Below are 23,648 nucleotides of genomic sequence, written 5' to 3'. Positions count from 1 at the left end.
TCTGCCTGATCATGAGAGGAACTTGTCATCCCTCTCCCGCAAATCTTTCTGTAAGTGATCAACCACTATTGCATAGTTGTGGTTTTATAAATCCTCAGGATTCTTGACCACCCATATCTCAAGATATTTAATCCAATATTTAGCCACCTTAAAATTTGAAAAACATGAAGGGATCCCATCTACTGTCATAGGGCCAATGGGAAATACCTCTGATTTTGTATAATTAGTCTTGTAAATAGATACCTTACTATATAAGGGTCTCTAACACTCTTTGACCTGTTTGTTTTGAATCCACCAAAAAAAGACATCATTCGACCTGTTTGTTTTGAATCCACCAAAAAAAGACATCATCAACAAAAATACGATGTTCCTGACCTCCCACTTTAAATCCTTTAATATCCACAGATGCTCTTATCCTTCCTGCTAATACCTCGACAGCTAAATTGAACAGTAATGGGGACAGTGGTCACCCCTGTCTAGTGCCTCATAGCACTGGAAAAGGGCCTGAATACATGCCATTAATCAATACATGTGCTTGAGGATGTGATTATAGAGCCCTAACCCAGAGCTGAAATTCCTCAGGGAGTTCCACCCTATCCAGCACTTGAAACAGAAAAGGCCAACTGAGTCTGTCAAAAGCCTTTTCAGCATCAAGGGCCACAAACCAGACCTTTCCTCTTGTCCTGCCGAGCCCAGGCTATAATGTCCATCAGTCTTCTCATGTTATTAGTCGAGGATTGACCCTTAATAAATCATGTCTGTTCTACCCTTACCAGATATGGCTTAATTGTCTCCAGTCTCAGTTGAAGAACTCTGGTTACAATTTTTATTTCAGCATTAAGGAGGGAGATTGGCCTTTAGGAACCTGATTCCAGACTGTCTCTGTCCAGCTTGTGCAAGACCACAACTGTCACGTTTGTCATATTATGCTCTGTCTCAGGAAACTCCTGGATATGTTGGAATGTGGACCGCAGAAAAGATATCAAGTCACATGAAACAGTTTATAAAAACCCATATGATATCCATCTGGGCCTGGACTTTTACCCAATGGGAGACCCATAATTGCCATACAGATCTCTTGCACTGTAATAGATGTAGCCAGGCGGGCCACCTATCTTTCCAACACCTGTGGCATCTCCGGTCCCTGTAACTACATCATTGTCTATTTGGTCTGTTCCCTGACATTTATATAATTCTTCAAAGTAGTCTTTGGATATGTCAGTAATTCCTTTTATGTCATGTACAGTCCCACCCATTTTCTTTCTAATGTTGGGGGTTGATGTCTGGGCCCTTCTTTTGCTTAACGTTCTGGCTAACAGATTAAACTAAAAAGATTAGATAGTCAAGCTTGCAGGTGAATATGCACATTTAAAAAGCCATGTTTTCAATTCTGCTTTGAATTTCTTTTTATCCTCTTCGTATTTGTGTAGGAAGGGTGTTCCAGAGCTTGGTGCCCGCAATCGAAATTGCTCGCTCCCTTACTTGGCTGAGTCACGCAGTTTTTATAGTTAGAATCGATGATAACTCCTTATTCGCTGACCTCAAGTTCTTTTTTGGAATATGCAAACGCAACGAGGTATTAAGCCATTCCGTTCTTTGACCATAAACATTTCAACAGGTGAATCTTGTAAAACGAGGTTTGGTTTGTTTTTGGTGTTTTTTTGTGTTTTTTTTTTTACCACTGATCTATTTTGGGACATAGACCGGTACGATAAGACCTGTGTCTTGAGTATCGGTATAGTAAAAAGAAGTAAATAAATAATTCTGAATCTAAGAAAACTCCCAGATTCAGATTTTTTATATTCTGCTTTTTGCACTTTTTTTCAGCACTTCAAAGCAGATTACATTCAGGTTCTGTAGGTATTTCCCTATCCCCAGAGGGCTTTGTACCTGAGGCAATGAAGGGTAAAGTGACTTGCCCAAGGTCACAAGGAGTGACAGTGGGACTTGAACCCTGGTCTCCTGGTTCGTAGCCTGCTGTTCTAACCACTAGGCAATGGGAATCGAGAGACTATCAAAGATTAAGTGGGATGGTGGATGACATGACTACTGAGAAACAGTGGATAAATGCAAGATTTCGGTTTTAGATGTGTTGAGTTTGACTGTTGTGGGAGAGCCAAGTGTTTATAGACCTAATACAGAGGCTAACAGTGGACAGTGTTAGACCAAGCAATGCTATAAGGGCTGAAACTTTGGATGTCAACTGTGTAGAGTTTGAATTCTATGCCTAAGCCGGTTAAAAGATGACAGAGCCGGGAGTAAGTAAATATTAAACAGTATAGCTGAGAACGAGGATCCTTGAACACCAGAGGGAAGAGTATACCATTCAGAATTATAGGAGCCGATGTTGCTGAGGGCAGTTAGACAGGAAAGAAGTGAACCATTTGAGAACAATGTCAGTTATGCCAATAGGTTGTAAACCTGTTAAAAGAATGTGGTGGTCCAAAGTATCAAAAGCATGAGAGAGATCCAGAAGTACTAAGATGTAATCTGTATTAGTCAAAGCCTTGTAAAAATGTATCAAATGAGGATAGAAGTAGAGGTTCTGTACTGTGACCTTTTCTGAAACCATGTTGATTGGGATGAAAGATAGCATTCTCGTTAATGTAATCTGTTAATTGATGTACAACTGCTGATTCAATAACCTTAACTAATGAAGTTAGAGAAGCTAATGACATATCTAAAAAAGTTTTCCTTTAGAATCGGGAGGATAGAAGTTTGCTTTAGTGTATCAGGAAAAATACCAGAATCAAGGGAATGATGGACTAGCTGAGCTAGGGGAAAGCAGATGTGATCACGTACAGCCTTTGAAGATGACCTTAAGGGTTAAAAAGGACTAGAGAAGACTTTCATCTTAGAATGCAGGCTATGGTTGCAGAAAAAATATCTGCAAAGGTAGACAGAGTACTAGTGGCACAAGGAAGGTTGAATTTAGGAATAGGCAAGTGAGAGAATTCATCAGAGATTTTAGTCATTTGATTTGTTTGCTGCCACTCCTGCTATTAGGCGATTCCAAGCATCTACTACTCTTGTCAGTAAAGAAATATTTCCTTGTATTTTCTATCAGCCTCCTTTTTCCTGGTTTTGTCATGACCCCTTGAGTGTGCTTATACTTATTAAAATTGTAATTTTATGTCAGCTTGTAGTTGATTGGGGGACATGACAGTATTCAAGATACTTATTTAACACCTCAGTGCTACCTTTAACACCCACTTACAGTTAATCCTGTGGCCACTTTGAAGGTCCTGCCAAGCATTGCCCAGGCTCCCTGCATATATGCTACTACACTGGCAACCTCCTATCTGCCAGCTGGATTCCTGTTTGTCTCTGGGCAAGTACCCTGCCCACAAATTATCTCTTGGTGGTTTCTAGGGGATAATGAGACCCCACACAACCCATGAGTTGCACAGTTCTTAGAAATATACCTGCAGACTAAATACAAAACATATATCGAGATCATCATTCAGTCCAAGACTGGCAGAGCTAACAAACTAATTTTTTATTAATAAAAAATGGGAGCAATGAATGGAAAAAGATTTAATCTGCAATCAGGAACAGGTAAAACAAGGATCAAACAGCAAAAGCTAATTAACACTTTCCACTATACTTATCTAATGCTTGGCGAAGCCAAGAAAAAGATTGTCTGCATGAGCTAAACGAGGCCTCAGCACAGAGGTCTGTTCCTTTTGTACTCCCAGCTGAGACTAGAGAATTCTAGCACCTTCAGGGATAATTCTCTGTATGAAAGGACATTTGGGGCACAAAGTACTAGCATCAGCTCTCTGACCAATGGCCCGTTTAATAGTTTTCTGGATAATAGCACTGCAGGATGTTTCAGTCTTATAGTTTCTTCAGAGATGCTGGAATATGTATGCTGTTTAAGCCTCATTCTGAGTAAAGCCAGCATCCCAAGCTTCTCTGTTGGACGAGCCGGACAATACAGTCACACATGTGGGTGATGTCATCTGATGGTGTTGAGTAGGGTACTAGTCTCTCCTAGTTCAGAAAGTTACTAGAACTTTCCTGAGCATGCATGGTTGGGTTGGCACCCTTGCTGCCATGCACTACTCAGTCTAAAAAGGATCTGCCCTGGATGGTTGGGTATCTGCCTCTCTTACATGCTGTAATTAAAAAACAAACAAACAAACAAAAAAAAACCTAACAGTACAGGCTAGAATAGATTTGTTAATTTAAAAAAAAATAAAATAAAAAATAAAAGAAGAGTGCCTCAGGAAGATACATCTTTGAAACAAAAGCCTGTTCAAATTGTATATAAAATGCAGTCAGAAGATGGTAATTCGGGATTAAAATGAATGGTGTCTAAAATGTTTAGGGCTGGACCATGACTTGCAAAATTGTGAACCTTGTGGGGGTTATGCCCATTCAAGTCTATTCCTAGAGGGAACTGAAACTCAAATATGACAGTGATGTCAACAGACGAGCAAAGATCTGCAGATGATAAAAAAAAAAAGTGTTTGGTACTTCTGCAGATGAAACAGAAGTCCACAAGTCAAAAATAAAATATGGAGATTGTATCTGTAACCAGTGCTGAACCAGCTGTAGCTCTGAGAGAGTGTCAGTGCCAGGTACTTCCAGCAATGAGCACAACTGTGCAGACTAATGGTACTGATAATTGGTGCAGAGACACAGGGCAGGAAAAACAGTTCTGAAGAAGAAATGCTAAAAAAACAGCACAGTGTGGAAAGCATAGAGAAAGTAGTGCGTCATCATATGATATAAGCTTCATGGGTCACTATAGTGAAGACAAGAGAGAACAGGGATTCAAATTTTACTACAGATTCTCCAACAGTACTGAAGTCTCAGCATCAAAATTAAGATGCACTGAAATGCCTACCTGCCCTACCACTTTCTGAATGCCACTTCTTCATGGAAAAGATGTAGTCAGATTTTGTGGCTAATTTATGTGATGAAACAGCCAAGAGAAAACCTTGCACATGAAGGATCCTCAATGAGTGACCGAAGCAGTTATTGCAAACAACCATTCAAACACCCTCCAAGATCACAAGACATCCAACAACAATTAGAAAAGACAATGGATTCAATATCTTCATTAGACCTCTTTACTTTTTCCAAATTTTATGTTAAAACCTTATTCTAAAATGCATTTTTCCCCCTCAAACACAATATTTCATAATGACAAAGTGAAATCAGGTTTGTAGAAATTTTTGCAAATTAAAAACTCAAAAAATGGAAATCACATTTACATAAATATTCAGACCCTTTACTCAATACTTTGATGCACCTTTTGTAGTGATTACAGTCTCCACTCTTGTTGGGTATGATGCTACAATCTTGGTACACCTGGATTTGGGGATTTTCTCCCTCTTCTCTGCAGATTTCTCAAGCTCTGACAGGATGGATGGGAAGCGCTGATGCACAGCTTTTGTCAAGTCTTTCCAGAGATGTTCCAGTCTGGGCTCTGGCTGGGCCACTCAAGGACATTCACAGACACGTCCTGAAGCATACCTGCATTGTCTTGGCTGTGTGCTTTGGGTTGTTGTCCTGTTGGAAGGTGAATCGTTTCACCAGTCTGAGGGTCCATAGCACTTTAGAGCAGGTTTTCATCAAGGATCTCTCTGTACTTTGCTCCGTTCATCTTTCCCTTGATCCTGACTAGTTCCTGCAGCTGAAAAACATCCCTACAGTATGATGTTACCACCAACATGTTTCACGTTAGGGATGGTATTTGCCAGGTGATGAGCAGTTCCTGGTTTCCTCCAGGCATGATGCTTGCCATTCAGGCCAAAGAGTTCAATCTTGGTTTCATCAAACCAGAAAATCTGGTTTCTCATGCTCTGAGAGCACTTAAAGTGCCTTTTGGCAAACTCCAAGCGGGCTGTCATGTGCCTTTTACTGAGTAGTGGCTTCTGTCTGGCCACTCTTATCATAAAGGCCTGAATGTAGGAAGAATGGGTAATAAATGTTTTTAAATTAAAAAATAAATAAATAAAACAGGTGGACTTCAATCAAATTGGAGAAACACCTCAAGGATGATCAATGGAAACAGGATGCATCTGAGCTCAACTGAGTCATAGGAAAGGGTCTGAATACTTGAATATATATATATATATATATTTATTTATTTATTTATTTTTAATTTGCACAAATTTCTACAAACCTGATTTCACATTGTCATTATGAGGTATTGTGTGTAGAGTGAGGAAGGAAAAATTTCTATTTTAGAATAAGGCTGCAACGTAATAAAATGTGGAAAAAGTGAAGGGGTCTGAAAACGTCTTGAATGCACTGTAATAGTGGATACAATGACTATTGCTCTTAGAACTGTGGCCCTTCATCCCAAGAGGGTCCTGGACTGGTATAACAGGATTCATGGAAAGATAATTAATGGATACAATTTTCCCCTTCCATTTCATCCTGCTCCCCCAGTCCAGACAGGTGGGAAGTACCAAAGCCCAACTAAATCAAGGAAGGTTGGCCATATTAAGGATGCCAGTCTCTAAGGCTGCTTCCAGTTTGGCCATTACATCCAGCCTGTAATGTTTGTAAAATGAAAGCAGCGATGACCACATCTCTGCCTTGCAGATGTCTGTCAGCTCAACAGTAACCACTTCTGCCCAGAATGAAGACTGGGCTCTAGCAGCACGAGCCCAAATGTGTTTTAGGGGCCGGATGGCCCTTGAGCAAGTATGCTGCAGAGAGTCTCCCTATCTACCCCACCAAAGTCATCTTAGTGGTTGCCGTGCCCTTGTGCAGACCACCAAAAAGAATAGCTCGGTAACTTCAAAATTTCTGATGAGAGCATGGCAAATGTCTAGAAAACATAAAAATTTGTTGCTGCCCCAACATTCCTCATCTGATCAACATTCATCCTCCGAGATGAAAAACAAATGTTAACTTTGGAAGAAAAGAAGGAACAGGGCGAAGAGAGACACTCAGACTCACATCAGAAAGGGATCTGTACATGAGAGAGCCTGAATCTCAGAAATATGCCGGGCATAGCAGATAGCTACTAGAAAAACTATATTTTCAGGGATATATCTTTTAGAGAAGCGTGTTTCAGGGGCTCAGAGGAAGGTGAAACCAGAGCCTTCAAAGCCAAGTTAAGATCTTAGTGAGGAATAATAGGCCTAAACCCCAGCCAAAACTGCTTCACTCCTTTAAGAAAACAGATCACATCAGGGTAAGGCATGACCGAATACTTCTGCGCTCTACCTCTGAAACAAGAAATTGCAACCACCTAAATCTTCAAGGAATTAAGATTTAAGCCCTTATCCAAGCCCTTCTGAAGGAATGATAAGACAAGGAATATCAGTCTGCTGTGGAGACATCGACCAATTACTGCAGCATGCATCAAAGATACACCAGACTCGTATGTAGGCCAGAGAGGTGGGTGATTTTCAATACCTCAAGAGTGGACATCTTTGATCCTATGTCGCTCTTTTTGCTCAATGGAGACCTTTCAAAAGCCAGGCTGTAATATAAAAATTTGGAGATCTTTGGCATTCTTGTGTCACCTATAAAAGCCATGTGAGGCAGACCTTTACCGATCCATAACTTGCCAAAACGCATCCTGCTTGAGTTCACTCGCTGGGAGCCAAGAGATTCCTGCTCAGATAATCTATTTGACCATTTTCCTGATGCCCAGTATGAGCTGCTGTTAAGTGGAAATGATGATCTTCTGCCTATGGGAACAGCAGATGTCTCCTGACTGCCTTTTGGCACTGCTCTGCCTGTTCACATATATCGCCACTGTCACATTGCTGGAAAGCACCCTGACTGACTTATCAGTGGGAAGAACTGGCAAAGTGCTAGCCTGATTGTTCTGGTTTCCAGTCTGTTGATCGACCAAGTGGCCGCCTCCTGCTCATCACTCATGCTGGTGTAATCAAAACCCAAAAGATGGTGGTTGAGACTCACCCTTCAACATATTCTCTGCCAGACTACCAAAGAAGACTGGATTTCACCTCTTCTGACAAGGGGAGACAGCGTTAGTAATCCTGAGACTGAGGGAATCACCAAGACAGGAGCAGAGTCTGGAGAAGTCTCATATGTGCTCTGGCCCAGGGCATTAAGGTCAGTGAGGCTGCTATTGAACCGAGAAGCTTAAGAGAATTCCATGCCTTTGGACTCTTAACAGTTAAGGTTGGAGACTCTCTCTGCTCTCAAACTTGACCTACCACCATTTCGAACCTTGCACCCAGGTATTCCCAGGACTGAGTAGAGTGGAGTTTATTTGCAACATTGACCACCCAGCCCAAGCCTTTTAAGACTCAAACCACCCTGTGGGAGGCCTGAATCCTCTCTTGGAGAGACTTGGCTCTGATAAGCCAATTGTCCGGATAAGGGTGAACCAGGACACTTTCTTTCCTTAAAAATATGCCAACAACTGCCATGACCTTGGTAAAGATTTGTGGAGAGTCCAGACGGGAGCGCTCCGAACTGAAAGTGTTCCTGAAAGATGCAGAACCACAGTACTTCTGGTCCTCTGTCCAAATGGGAATGTGAAAATAATACTCAGATCCAGGAAGGCAAGAATCTTGCTGGTCTACACAGCTACTAGGATGGAACAAAGTTTCCATCTTGAAGTGTGAAATACTGAGGATGCTGTTTACTCCCTTTAAATCCAAAATAGGCCTGAAGGAGCTGTACTACTTTGGAACCAGAAAATAAATTATGTATTAACCCTGATCCTGCTTGGCTGGGGGGTACTGGAACTATAAGCCATAGCAGTTTCTTTCCAAAATAGTGCAGACTCTTTGGCACTTGGAATCCGGACATGGGAGACACCATAAAGGCGTCCGAAATGGGGGCGGCTAGCTCCAGAGAATAACAGAGATAAATAAGCTTTAGGACCTGCACATCTGACGTTATACGAGTTGTCTCCTAATAATAAAGTTGGAGATGACTTCCCACTGGACATACTGCAGAGTGAACCCACGGACCATCAGTGTTGAGGCATGACCAGCTCCGGTGGAACTAGATGAGCCCGGTCTGGACTTCTAGAGCCCTGAAACGATTGGGCCCTGCCCCAAAACCAGACAGATGAAACATTACCCTACTTGCTGGGTCTATAATGCCTGGAGTTAGAAATTACCTCAACTCCTACCAGCACAATAAAAAGAGCGCTCCATTTCCTCAAGAAGTCTGTTAGGCTTCAAGATTCTTAACTAGCAGCTCCAGATCCTCTCCAAAAAGAAGTCTACCCTTAAAAGGGAGCTTACTCAGTATGTTGGATCTGAGGGTGATATACAAAGCCCTTCAAGTTTTTGAGCCTTGGATATTGAACAAGGCAGTCCAAATTCAAATGGACAATCAAGTAGCTATGTCTACATAAACAAGGAGGCACAGAGTCTATCACGTTATGGAACAAAGTCAGCATGGCTTTACCCAGGGCAAGTCTTGCCTCACAAATCTGCTTCACTTTTTTGAAGGAGTTAATAAACATGTGGATAAAGGTGAACCGGTAGATATAGTATACTTGGATTTTCAGAAGGCGTTTGACAAAGTTCCTCATGAGAGGCTTCTAGGAAAAGTAAAAAGTCATGGGATAGGTGGCGATGTCCTTTCGTGGATTGCAAACTGGCTAAAAGACAGGAAACAGAGAGTAGGATTAAATGGACAATTTTCTCAGTGGAAGGGAGTGGACAGTGGTGTGCCTCAGGGATCTGTATTGGGACCCTTACTTTTCAATATATTTATAAATGATCTGGAAAGAAGTAAGACGAGTGAGATCAAATTTGCAGATGACACAAAATTGTTCAGAGTAGTTAAATCACAAGCAGATTGTGATAAATTGCAGGAATACCTTCTGAGACTGGAAAATTTTGCATCCAAATGGCAGATGAAATTTAATGTGGATAAGTGCAAGGTGATGCGAATAGGGAAAAATAACCCATGCTATAATTACACAATGTTGGGTTCCATATTAGGTGCTACAACCCAAGAAAGAGATCTAGGTTTCATAGTGGATAACACATTGAAATCGTCGGTTCAGTGTGCTGCGGCAGTCAAAAAAGCAAACAGAATGTTGGGAATTATTAGAAAGGGAATGGTGAATAAAACGGAAAATATAATGCCTCTGTATCGCTCCATGGTGAGACCGCACCTTGAATACTGTGTACAATTCTGGTCGCCGCATCTCAAAAAAGATATAATTGCGATGGAGAAGGTACAGAGAAGGGCTACCAAAATAAGTGGAATGGAACAGCTCCCCTATGAGGAAAGACTAAAGAGGTTAGGACTTTTCAGCTTGGAGAAGAGATGGCTGAGGGGGGGGATATGATAGAGGTGTTTAAAATCATGAGAGGTCTAGAACGGGTAGATGTGAATCAGTTATTTACTCTTTCGGATAATAGAAAGACTAGGGGGTACTCCATGAAGTTAGCATGTGGCACATTTAAAACTAATCGGAGAAAGTTCTTTTTACTCAACGCACAATTAAACTCTGGAATTTGTTGCCAGAGGATGTGGTTAGTGCAGTTAGTATAGCTGTGTTTAAAAAAGGATTGGATAAGTTGTTGGAGGAGAAGTCCATTACCTGCTATTAAGTTCACTTAGAGAATAGCCACTGCCATTAGCAATGGTAACATGGAATAGACTTAGTTTTTGGGTACTTGCCAGGTTCTTTTGGCCTGGATTGGCCACTTTTGGAAACAGGATGCTGGGCTTGATGGACCCTTGGTCTGACCCAGTATTGCATTTTCTTATGTTCTTAAGATAGTGTTCTCTGGACTTAGGCAGTCAGCAGGAACATCTTTATTTTGGCAACATATCTACCTGGCATGAACAATGTCTTAGTCAATGAGCCATCAGCTACCACCTCAAGAATGCTACCTACATCAAAACATAATGAAATGGGTCTTTGGCATACAATGAACACCAGTTATGTATCTTTTCACAGCTCAAACCAACCGTAAAATCCCACAAAATGTTATAAAAAGCCTTCACAACAGGCCCTAGCAACAGACCCATTTGCTATCATTTGGAAAAGGGCCTACTTATATGCTTTCCCTCATTTCCATTAATACCAAAAATGATCCTCAAGGAGAAAGGAACAGTGATTCTAATAGCTCTATATCTGCCCATCAAGAATGGTTTCCCTGGCTCAACAGGCTATCAATATCACTGATATGACTTCCAATATTTCTAGATCTGTTGCTGCAACAAAAAGGAATCCTCATATAGCCCAATCTGATGATTCTGGCTTTGCCTGGAAATTGAAAAGAAATTAATAGGAAATCACCAGCTTCCAGGAGTAAAGAGTTCTCTTGGTGTCTAGAAAACTCTGCTAGAATATCACATAATTGCAAGTGGAAAAGTTTTTCAGTTTGGTGCAACAAAAACAGTACGGATCCTTTCAGTTGTCCCATTGAGAATATCCTCAGTTACTTATTATATACTTGTTAGATTCAGGCTTATAAACAACTTCTGTATGTCCTCGTTTAAGTGCTATATCTGCATATCGCCAATATGTAAATGGAAATATGAAGTCAGTAGTACTAAGTACTCACTACTTTTGGTTGAAATTTTGGGTATCACAACTTCATATTAACTAAAACATTTATATTGCTTTCTTTCTACCCAAAGCCTCACTCAGACTCTGAAGAAGCAGCTCTGCTGATATACTTAGAACAAATCCATACCGGAAGTAGACTTAACTGTTTGTATCTTATGAAATCAATAAACAAATGAGGCCTGTTCAAAAGCACACACTTTTCAGGTGGCTGATTGCATGCATATCTCATTTACAAGCTTCTCCATCCAGAAATTCTGAAACGTCAGAGCTCATAACGTACAAACAGTAGCTGCATTGACAGCATTCCTGTAATAACGCATCAATACAGGAAGTTTGTAAGGTGGCAGTGTGGTCTACATTGCATACATTTGCAAAACATTACTGTTGGGATAGGGAAGCAAGTGCAGACAGTAACTTCGGACAGAACATTTTAACAAAAAAAAAAAAGTCGTAGAACATCAAAATCAATATTTTCTGTTATACAACCCTCAGCTAAGGAGTCCATAAATGTGTGGCTTTATTGTCTATTGAGAAAGCAAAGCTACTCATTTGTTACAGGTGTTCTTTGAGGACATCAGATCAAATGGCCACATATAGCCTCCCTTCCTCCCCAATATGTTACCTTAGTTAGAGAATAGACTGAGTAGTAGGTTATGGCAGCGAAGGCACCAACACGACCATGCATGCTTAATGTTCTAACAACTCTGAGCTAGGAAAGAGCAGTATTAGACTCTGTGCTGTTAGATAATCTCACCCACATGTGAGGTTTTTTTTTTTGTCTTGCTGTCCATGGAGAACACCTGTTAAGGGTGAGCTACTTTGCTTTTTGTTTGAGCTACAGTGCAGGCCAGCAAGAGGAAATAAGTTGTCCGAGGAGAAAACACAAGGCCTAAGGCCAAACCAAGAAATTCCAGTGCACATAAAACCCCCTATTTTGCGACACACTTTTTGTTTGTCAGTTGTCCAGTTAAAAGCACATAGTCAACAATAAGTTATAAAGAAGAAAGAGGAGAAAAAAATTTTCTGTATCCAAGAGACCCGCTTCCGTCAGTCACAAGACGGAAAATTGAGTCTTAGCTTAATGTGTAAATGTATATAGGAAGGAAAGTACATTAACACAATACAGGGTAAGTATTTTTAACTGTTTTGTTAAAATGGTTGGCAACCATATGAACTGGGTTAGATAGATGTATTTTGCCTATTTTCCTTAACTGGCTGTATTGTACAGGAGACATGCTCAGAGCTTTCCATGCAGCCTTACGGAATTCTCCAGTTAACACGAAGAACCAAGCGGTAAAGGTAAAGGCGTTTTATTTTTTCAGTAATGTGTTGGTTTGCCACTTAAAGATTAAAGGAAACGTTTTGAATTGCGTAGTCTCAAAACGAATGTGCCGAGCGGAAGTAAATGATCTTTTTCAGAGTAAGGGCCCAGTGTAATAAAGAGTGGGTTAAAATTGCACGCTGCAACTTGGTGCACTTTCTTCAGGTTAAAAATAAAACAAAAAACCTCCCACTGCAGTAAGCTAATGGTATGCCAAAGCACTGGTAGTTTAAAAAAAAAAAGTGAACTGACTGGAAAATGTGAACATAAACACGGGTTGAAATGTGTGTTCAGCATTGGCTGATTGCACATTTGAACTTGGGGGGGGGGGGGGGGGGTGGATAGAGTATCACGGATGTTTTGTGTACACAAAATATGATTTACATGCACAGAAAGCATTTTTTGTGCATAAAGTGTTTGTGTAGAAAACATGCATTTTATATACAAAAAACAGTTTTCTGCGCACAAATCCCAATTTTAGGTCATGACGCTGGAACTCCAGGTCTGCCCATAGACTAACATTAATGCTGGAAAACTTTTTACTCCACCTCTGACCAATAGTAATTTCCTGCACTGAACCAGGACACCTCTTAGTATGGAATTTCAATGTGAGGGTGCTAATCAGAAGGCACAGTTTTACACACTTTGGAAGTAATATGCAGGTAAAAGTGTGCTCTGCTGAATGCACCTTGTTACATCGGGCCTTAAGGTAGCTGTTGGGCCATGCAGTTGGAAATATCTGAAGATATGCTTCTAGGTTTTTTAATGTGCTTTACATTTTGAACATGGTATTCTCTTTTAATAAAACATACAGCAATCCCAACAGGTCCACTCAGTGTAGAGAAAAGTGATTAGTGGAAGAATCTGTTCTTTGACTGGTTCTGCTCAGTATCTTCAAGAAATATATTGTGAAGGGGTTAGAAGAAAAAGTTGACACTAAGATTTACAACAGTGTAGACACCCTTGGAATAGACAGTGAAGAGTGACTTAAGAGAGCCTGAGGATTGGTTGAATGCTTTTCAGTGAAGATTCAGCGTTAAAAAGAGCACTTGCCAGGTTCTTATGGCCTGGATTGGCCACTGTTGGAAACAGGATGCTGGGCTTGATGGACCCTTGGTCTGACCCAGTATGGCATGTTCTTATGTTCTTAAAGCCATACATTTGAGATGCAGAAATCCAAAGGAGCTGTGTATGTATTAGGGGAGGGGGGTGAGACCTCAGGGTGATGGATCTGAAGGTAGTGAAGCTGTGTGACAAGTTGGTGATGAGGGCCAGAGGGATACTGGCCTGCATAAAGAGGCAAAACCAGGAAAATGGTGATAATGCTGCTGCATAGGTCACTGATGATGCCTGACATGTTCAGTTCTGGAGGCTGTATCTTAAAAAGGACAGAGATAGGATAGAAGAAGTGGAGAGAGAGACAACCATAATAGTGCAAGGTCTGCAAAAAAAAAAAAAAAAAAGATTTTACAATCTAAATATGTATACTTAACAGGAGAGACGGCAGATATGATATGAGACTAAATATCTGCAAGGTATTGAAAGTTCACACAAAACGAGCATTTCCAGTGGAAAGGAAGCTGTAGAACTAGGAGTCATGTTATGAAGTTCCAAGATAGTAGTCTTGGGAACAGTGTTGGGGAAATGTTCTTTTATGGACAGAGTGGTGGGTGCCTGGTGCTGAAAACAAAAACTGTTGACAATTCAAAATTACATGGGATAAATAGAGGATCTGCAGTGGACAGAGAATGGAAATTAAGCACTGGGGAAATCTGTGGTAATTTGTCTGCATGGAGTAACAGTTACAGCCCTAAACACCTTGTTGGGCAGACCGGATGGGCAATTTTGGTCTTCATCTCCTGTCATTTACTGTGGTTGATTCAGCTGTGACAAATTCCAAGTTGGAGATCTGAGCATAAAACACAAATGACATTTCTGATTTTCACTGAAAATAAAATTCCAATTCCTGATGAAGACTCATTCCTGGGACTGAAATAGTTTAGTCTAAATCATGAATTATATATTTTGTTAAAGTACCCAGGTGCTTGGCTTTAAGAATTTTCTTTTTTTGTTACTTTATAAGCCATTGTTTATGCTACTGGATACCCTGGGTGCTTTAATATTTTGTTGCACTCCTTTTATTACATAAGTTAAATACAAATCGCTTAATTTTCTAACTGCTACTTGTAAGATGGTGTTCTTAGAGAAGATATTTGGACTTCATAATATGGAATGTCCAAGAAGATTTATGTACTTATAACCTACAAATCAAATTTCCGGTGCAAGTTTGTCATTGCATGTTTTAACATTTTCTACATTAGTGCAATCTCATTTGGAGACCAGTTTACAATTTTCAATTCTTTGTGGGGTGTTTTTTTTTTTGTTTTCACAGGAACGCACCCAAGGAATTGTGCTTAAAGTCCTCACATCCTTTAAAAGCAGCGAGATAGAACAGGCTGTAAAAACGCTAGACAGAAATGGTATTGACTTGTTAATGAAGTATATTTATAAAGGATTTGAAAAACCAACAGAAAACAGCAGTGCAATATTACTGCTGTGGCACGAAAAGGTAGGTGGTCTCATAGTGCAAGTTAATTACCCCTAAGGGGCAAAATATAGTTGTGTTAACTGAAAATGATCACTTTGGCAAAAATTCATAAGGGACTGGACTATTTGATATCCACAGCTAAACTACCCTTTAGCAGTCTGAGTTAGGAACACTTCAGATTAGGTTACTATGCATGTTAGTAATTTCATAAGCAGCGCACACATGCCTACATGTTTGCAATGAAAATGTTGTACTGTGTCATTACCGAAGAGTGCACTCAGAAATGAAAAGGTAATGGAGGCTCTTGGATTGTCTTCATTTCACACTCGGCTCTACTGCCATCACACAGCAGATAACTCCCCATTTTATTATCCATTGTTACTGTTGGATGTAGAATTGTGAAAATGGGGAAAACAACATGGACATAAATTGTGCTTTATTTTGAAGTTTCCTCCATTACTGCTGCTTTTCCTATTTTATGACTATTTTAAGCCCTTGTCACACACTTTTTAAGTGTTAGTATCCACGAAGAAGACTTGATGTGCTGGGAGAGGTGCTTCTATAGCATATTGTTAAGTTACTGTGCTCTGTTATTAAATAGTTCTGTGGCTTGTCACTTGTAAAAGTTTGTCATACCGGTTGAATGGTAATGATCAGCCTTATGAAAGATGAGTGAGATGCATATACTGTTCGGCTTCAATCTCACTCAGTAGTGCACATAGAACACTTACAGGTTTTTCTGATGTGCACAGAAATTGGGGGGGGGGAACAAGTTGAGATCACACAAGCAGGTCCCACATTTTTCCACTGGGAACTCACTTTTGATCTTTAGGAAAATGACAGAACCTACTGTCAGAAGAATTTTCAGATCCAAATGTAGTGTGTTTACTTTGTATTGTTCTATATGTGGTGCCACTTGTGTTAATCATTTTTACAAAAAGCTGTCTTGCTAGCCTCCTTTTCTCTATTTAAATGTTAGGGTTGCTGATGTCCTCCGCCCCCCCCCCCCCCCTCCCAGGCACCCTTTTTTTTTTTTTTTTTAATATACGTTTTCTAAAAATTCATCTACAACTTTTTAAAGGCCCACAAACTGGGAGACACTGAATCAAGCTTACTCAGACTTTTTCTATAGGCACAGACTGGGAGAAAAGTCCTTTAAAAAAAAGCTCTACTTGATTCTTTTCTCCAAATACTGAAATATACACGAATCATAGATTCACATTGCGCATCCAGATGAATGCATGCCAACTATTATGAGAATGAGTCAGGTTGGACACAGTTGTATAATGGGCAGCCTATTTAAGGGTTATTTTTTACTTTGTTATAGGAAAGATTCTGATGTAAATAGTATATTTAAGAGTATTTTATATAGTTTAAGCCATCAAATTTGGGTTGTTTAAAAATTAATTTAGAGTCCACTAGGATTCAAGGGTGGGTTGCCTCAAGAAGCATAACCAGTAGGAAAAAAGAAGTGATGATAGCCAATGCAGGTCATTGATGCTTCACCTGACATACTATGTTCAGTTCTGGAGACCATATCTCAAAAAGGATGGAGATAAGATGGAAGCAGTCCAGAGAGAGGCATCCAAAATGGTGTGGGGTCTGCAATGGAAGACTTACGAGAGGAGACTGGAGATCCTAAATATGGTTACCCTGGAGAAGAGGGGAGATATGATACAGACTTTCAAATATCTGAAAGGTATAAATGATGCACAAGAATCAAACCACCTCTGATGGAAAGGAATCTTTTGAAAAAGAGGTCATGATCTGAAGCACCAAGTAGACTTAAGAACAAAGTTAGGAAATATTTCTTCATGGAAAGTGCAGTGGTTACATGGAATGCCCTTCGGGAAGAGGTGGTAAGACAAGAGGGCTAATGGAATCAACAGGGTATGTGGGATAAACACAGAGCATCCCTCATGATTAGAGGATGGAAATGAAGAAAACAGGTAATCTTTGGCTAACTTTAGCTGTACCATTTCTGAATGGGGATAACCTGCACGGGATGGCAGTTACTCCCCAAACAACTTCCTGAGCAGACTGGATAGACCAACTTGGGTCTTTATCTGCCTCATTTATTATGTTACTATAACATCTTTCCATAGCATGATCCACTCATGGATCTCATACCTTGTAGTGCAGCCTAACATGTTAAAGGTTTTTGGTTAGTAAGTTTTTGAATAGCATAGAGTCTTTCAGTTCTCAAGGGAACAAATTAGTGCAATCAATTTATTCTTTTGCTGGAAGACTAAAATAACTTTAGCTAATATCAGTGTCATTAGTACTGAATAACTTGGGTTAAGCTCCCTTAAAAATTAATACACACATAAGATATGCCATGCTGAGTCAGACTGGGGTCCATCATGCCCAGCATCCTGTCTCTGATGGTGGACACTCCATATCACAAGTTATCCATTTCTTGTTGCTCATTCCCAAGTGATAAGTGGTTTTCCCCAGATTTACTTGGCTAATGGTTTATAGACTTTTCCTCCAGGTACTTATTCAAACCTCTTTTAAACTCAGCTATTCTAGATGCCTTGACCATGTCCCCTGGCAAAGCAAAATTGCTTACCTTGTAATAGGTGTTATCCCAGGACAGCAGGATGTAGTCCTCACATATAGGTGACATCATCAGATGGAGCCCTGGTACAGAAAACGTCTGTCAAAAGTTTCTATAAACGTTTGGCTGGCACACTGAGCCTACTGAGCATGCCCAGCATGCCATGATATTATCAGCCACAGGGGTCTCCCTTCAGTCTTGTTTGTAGCATTTGCATAAGCCAAAAAAATAAAATAATAAAACGTATCTGACCCAACTCCGCTGGGTGGCGGGTGGGTTCTGTGAGGACTACATCCTACTGTCCTGGGATAACACCTATTACAAGGTAAGCAATTTTGCTTTATCCCAGGACAAGCAGGATGATAGTCCTCACATATGGGTGATTAGCAAGCTACAGGCCGAGTCATTTTTATATTCTACCAGCAGCATACAACTGGTGCAAGAAGCACAACAGGTGTACTGCTGGAAAAACCGAGGCAGCCTGAAATCACAGCAGGATGGATGTAGAAGGAGTTGGAGTTATACTGGAAATAAGTTCTTTAAGACAGATTGTCCAAAGGTTGAATCTTGTTGTCCTCCTTTGTCCAAACAAATAATGAGCTGCAAAGGTGTGAAGGGAACTCTGTGTTGCAGCTTTACATATGTTGAGAATGGACACTGAATGATAGTGTGCTACTTATGGAGACATAGCCCTTACTGAATGTGCTTTTACTCTCCCCTGGAGAGTGTTTGCTTTTTCTTAATAGAATTCAATACAGTCTGCTAGCCAGTTGGAGAGAGTCTGTTTTCTTACAACTCCTGGTTTATTTTTGTCAAAAGAAACTGAGTTGGGTGGATTTCCTATGGACCGCTGTGCGGTTCAGGTAAAAGGCTAGCGCACGTTTACAGTCTAATGTGTGTAGGACTCTCTCTCCCTGTTGAGAGTGAGGTCTTGGAAAGAAAGTAGGCAAGACTATTGACTGATTGATGTGAAAATCCGTTACTAGTTTTGGTAGGAATTTTGGGTGAGTGCGAAGGACTACTGTCATGCAGGAACCTCGTATAGGGTGAGTATGTGACGAGAGCTTGCAACTCACTGACCCTCCTAGCCGATGTAATGGCTTCTAAGAAAATTACTTTCAATGTAAGAAATTTTTATCACAGGAATGTAGAGGCTCAAAGGGTTGACCGCATGAGTCTCGTCAGTACAGTCCCAGTCAGTACAGTCCCTCGTCAGTACAGTCCCAGTCAGTGACAGGTGGTCGAATGGGAGGCTTAAGGTGAAATAAGCCTCTCATAAATCTACTTACATAGAAACATAGAAGTGACTGCAGAAGAAGACCAAACGGCCCATCCAGCCTGCCCAGCAAGCTTTCACACCTATTTGTTTTCATAATCTATTACTCTGACCGTTGATGTCAGGGCGCTTATTGGTAACTTTTTGGTTCCAATTCACCTTCCACCCCCACCATCGATGCAGACAGCAGTGCTGGAGCTGCATCTAAGTGAAGTATCTAGCTAATTGGTTTGGGGTAGTAACCGCCATAATAAGCAAGCTACTCCCGTTTGTTTACCCTGCATGTGCAATTCAGCCATTGTTGGTTGTCTGAATAAAAATCCTCTCTACTTAATTCCCTCTGTTGCTGAAGCAGTAAGCTGCACTGGATACTTATTCCAAGTCAAGTATCATGCTTAATTGATTTGGGGTAGTAGCCACCGTAACAAGCAAGCTACACCCATGCTTATTTGTTTACCCAGACTATGAAATTCATTCCTAGTTGGTTGATGCTGATATAAATCATCTTTTCTTCATTCTCTCTGCCCTTGAAGGAGAGAGCTATGTTGGATGTGCATTGCAAGTGAAGTATCAGGTTTAATTGATTCGGGGGGTAATAAGCGCCGTAACAAGCCAGCTACTCCTATGCTTATCTGTTTACCCAGACTATGTAATTCATTCCTTGTTGGTTGATGCTGAATATAAATCATCTTTTCTTCATTTTCCCTGCCGTTGAAGGAGAGAGCTATGCTGGATGTGCATTGAAAGTGAAGTATCAGGCTTATTTGATTTGGGGTAGTAACCACCGTAACAAGCAAGCTACTCCCCTGCTTTTTTGTGGATGCAAATCCTTTTTTCCACATTTCCTCTTGCCGTTGAAGCATAGAGCAATATTGGAGTCGCATTAACTGTGTGTATGTTTATTGAATAAGGATATTAATCTCCAGGTGGTAGCCGTCATTCCCGCAAGCAAGCCACCCCTTGCCTCTTCTCTTCATTCACATCCTCTAGACTTTATGGATCCACAGTGTTTATCCCACGCCCCTTTGAAATCCTTCACAGTTTTGGTCTTCACTTCCTCCAGAAGGGCATTCCAGGCATCCACCACCCTCTCCGTGAAGAAATACTTCCTGATATTGGTTCTGAGTCTTCCTCCCTGGAGTTTTAAATCGTGACCCCTGGTCCTGCTGATATTTTTTTTGCAACGGAAAAGGTTTGTCATTGTCTTTGGATCATTAAAACCTTTCAAGTATCTGAAAGTTTGAATCATATCACCCCTGCTCCTCCTTTCCTCCAGGGTGTACATATTTAGATTCTTCAATCTCTCCTCATAAGTCATTCTATGAAGACCTTCCACCTTTTTTGGTCGCCCTTCTCTGGACCACCTCCATCCTGTCTCTGTCCCTTCGGAGATACGGTCTCCAGAACTGAACACAGTACTCCAGGTGAGGCCTCACCAAGGACCTGTACAAGGGGATTATCACTTCCCTTTTCTTACTCTATATTCCTCTCTCTATGCAGCCCAGCATTCTTCTGGCTTTAGCTATTGCCTTGTCACATTGTTTCGCAGACTTCAGATCATTAGAGACTATCACACCAAGGTCTCTCTCCTGCTCCGTACATATCAGCCCTACTCCCCCCATCGAATACAGTTCTTTCAGATTTCTACACCCCATGTGCATGACTCTGCACTTCTTGGCATTGAATCTCAGCTGCCATATCTTTGACCATTCTTCCAGCTTCATTAAATCCCGTCTCATTCTCTCCACTCCTTCCGGCGTGTCCACTCTGTTGCAGATCTTAGTGTCATCCGCAAAAAGACAAATCTTACCTTCTATCCCATCCGCAATGTCGCTCACAAAGATATTGAACAGGACCGGTCCCAACACCGATCCCTGTGGCACTCCACTCAACACCGCTCTCTCTTCAGAGAAAGTTCCATTTACCATCACACATTGTTTTCTGTCCGTCAACCAGTTTGCAATCCAGGTCACCACCTCGGCACTCACTCCTAAGCTTCTTATTTTATTCACCAGTCTCCTGGTGAATAAAATAAGAAGCAGGACTGTATCAAAAGCCTTGCTGAAATCCAAGTAGATGACATCGAGCGCTCTTCCTTGATCCAATTCCTTAGTTACCCAGTCAAAAATGTCAATCAGATTTGTCTGACAGGATCTTCCCCTGGTGAATCCATGCTGCCTCTGGTCCAGCAATTCTTGCGACTGTAGATAGTTCACTATTCTTTCTTTCAACAGTGATTCCATTACTTTTCCCACCACCGAGGTGAGGCTGACCGGTCTGTAGTTACCAGCCTCTTCTCTGTTCCCACTCTTGTGAAGCGGGACCACCACCGCTCTTGTCCAATCACTCGGCACCACTCCCGTTTCTAAGGATCTATTGAACAGGTCACTCAGTGGACCCGCCAGCACATCTCTAAGCTCCCTCAGTATCCTGGGATGAACCTCATCAGGCCCCATGGCTTTAGGGGGTTGTGCTGTTATTGGCGCCTCCCCTATTCCCTTGTGGTATGCCGCTATGGCACTTTAGGTGTACCCTTACAGAGAATGTCTGGAGACCAGAATCTGAAAGGTGGCATAGGTAATCTAGAAAAGGAGTGGGACAAGAGAAAAGATCAAAACCTTTTTGTGTGCACCACTTGGTAAATCTAGTCCCCTTAAAGTGGTAAGATGTGGAAGGCTTTCGTGAAGCTATGAGAACTTTAGAGACTTGTGTTGAAAGATTAAATGGTTGCAGAATTTCAACATCCAAGTTGTCAGGGCAAGAGTTGTCAGGTCGGGATGACGCAACTTGCCCCGATTCTGAGTTATGAGAGTGGGCGCTGTGCCCAGGCGAATTGGTTCTGCGATTGAGAAGTTGAGGAGTATGGGAAACCATACTTGTCGAGGCCAGTACGGGGCTATGAGGATCATTGTTCCTCTGTCCTGTTGTAGCTTCACGAGAGTTTTGGCTATGAAGTATGGGAAGCATACTGGTGTCGGCCAGGACGTGGGTCTGAGGAACAGTAAACCCCGTCCCGGTTCAGCAGTAGATGAGTGCTGGCTGTGAGAGGCAGTGGAAGAGACACATTTAAGAGGCCCTTGATGGAAGAAAGAAGTCTATGGGAACGCATTAGAAATGTGTAGGGAGTAGAATCTGTGTACCGAATGGTTCGATTCGGACGCAGAGGGCAAGTTCAGTTGACATCAGCGCTAGAAGATTTCTCTCACTACACATGCAGTCCGAGACCATTCGAGAGGATGGTCACGTATATGGAGAAGGTTTGCTAGTGCGTTTAGTAAATGTCTTAGATGATTGGCCAGAGGATGCATTGAGTGAGCAAGGGCCAAGAGTAGAGCTGCGCAGCTTCCTTGCCGAGCAGCTAAGATGATGTGCGTGGTTGTGTGTTGGAAAACACATTGTTCCTATGCTGTCTGTCTGCACAAGATTTGTTGCAGAGGCAGTATTGGAAGGCATAAGGGTATAACTCATGGCTACAAGACCCAGGAAGTTTATGTGAAACTGTGCCCAGAACGGAGTAGACGCATATTGGGTTGAGAAGTTTTTAGGTCAAACTTACAACCCTGAGTAAATGCGAGCATGAGCAGAATCAGGCTAGGTTTTGGTTCTAGATCTGCAATATGGATGATGGACGAAAGCGGTTGAACTGCTTAGACCCACTGAGAATGGAATTTCACTGAATCTAACCCATAGCAGTTTTGGATCTATGAGGAAAATGCATAGTAGAAAAACCCCATGTCCCGACAATGAAGAATTGAGGGGCTGAGGTTATGGAAAAAAGCGCTCAGGGACATGTAAGAATTTATTAGAATGTCTGTGCATATGCTGGACAAGGAAGGTCATTATGACTGTGGTGTCCACAAGTGTTGTATAAGGGATTTATGGCAGTGACAGTAATCCCAGTTAGTAAATCTATAGTGAGCATGAAGAAGTGAGAGCTCCTTGTGTGGAGTGACTGTAGTTATGCAGCTGTCTATGCAAGGAAAAATGTGGAGATTAGAGGTAACGTACTTACTGCGATATGGAAGCATGGTAACGAGAGATACCATTTTACCTGTGCCTTCTGAAGAAAGTTGGTATTTCTGATGTCCAAGATGGGCGGAGAGTAACTACTTTCTGTTGAAAGAAAGAATAGTGTAATTAAAACTCACCAACATCCCCTCCTTCCCCACTCTGGGCTTTGTAGTGTCTGGGGAAGTGTACCGGAAACCTTGGTACAAGGTGGGATGGCTGCTCTGATATCTGGCCAGCTGGGAGACCAGGAGGTGTCCAACTGGAGGGGCTGATGTAATCTGGATATCATGTAACTTCCCACGGGAGTGTGAGCGGTAAAGTCTTACCTGCATTTCTGTGTGCTGTACAAGGAGACATCGAAGCCTGATGTCAGGCGTCGAGGTGGACTTGCACTTGAGGCAGTATTTGCTAGATCTCGTGTTTAGCAGATCAGCG

At 41.5% G+C, this 23,648-nt stretch overlaps 1 protein-coding gene across 1 annotated transcript in view; it reads left to right on the top strand.

The window, feature by feature from the left end:
• Nucleotides 1-23,648, top strand: part of ARPC5L (actin related protein 2/3 complex subunit 5 like) — an 82,890-nt gene that overhangs the window by 37,848 nt on the left and 21,394 nt on the right. Inside the window, exons 2-3 of the mRNA XM_029611619.1 lie at nt 12,724-12,796; nt 15,211-15,387. Coding sequence (XP_029467479.1) covers nt 12,724-12,796; nt 15,211-15,387 — 250 coding nt within the window. The remainder of the gene's footprint in view (nt 1-12,723; nt 12,797-15,210; nt 15,388-23,648) is intronic.

The sequence above is a fragment of the Rhinatrema bivittatum genome, chromosome 8 (genome assembly GCF_901001135.1).
Source record: "Rhinatrema bivittatum chromosome 8, aRhiBiv1.1, whole genome shotgun sequence".
Classification (NCBI taxonomy): Eukaryota; Metazoa; Chordata; class Amphibia; order Gymnophiona; family Rhinatrematidae; genus Rhinatrema; species Rhinatrema bivittatum.
The sequence above is the reverse complement of the archived record's forward strand: the minus strand, read 5'-3'. Positions and strand labels throughout refer to the sequence as shown.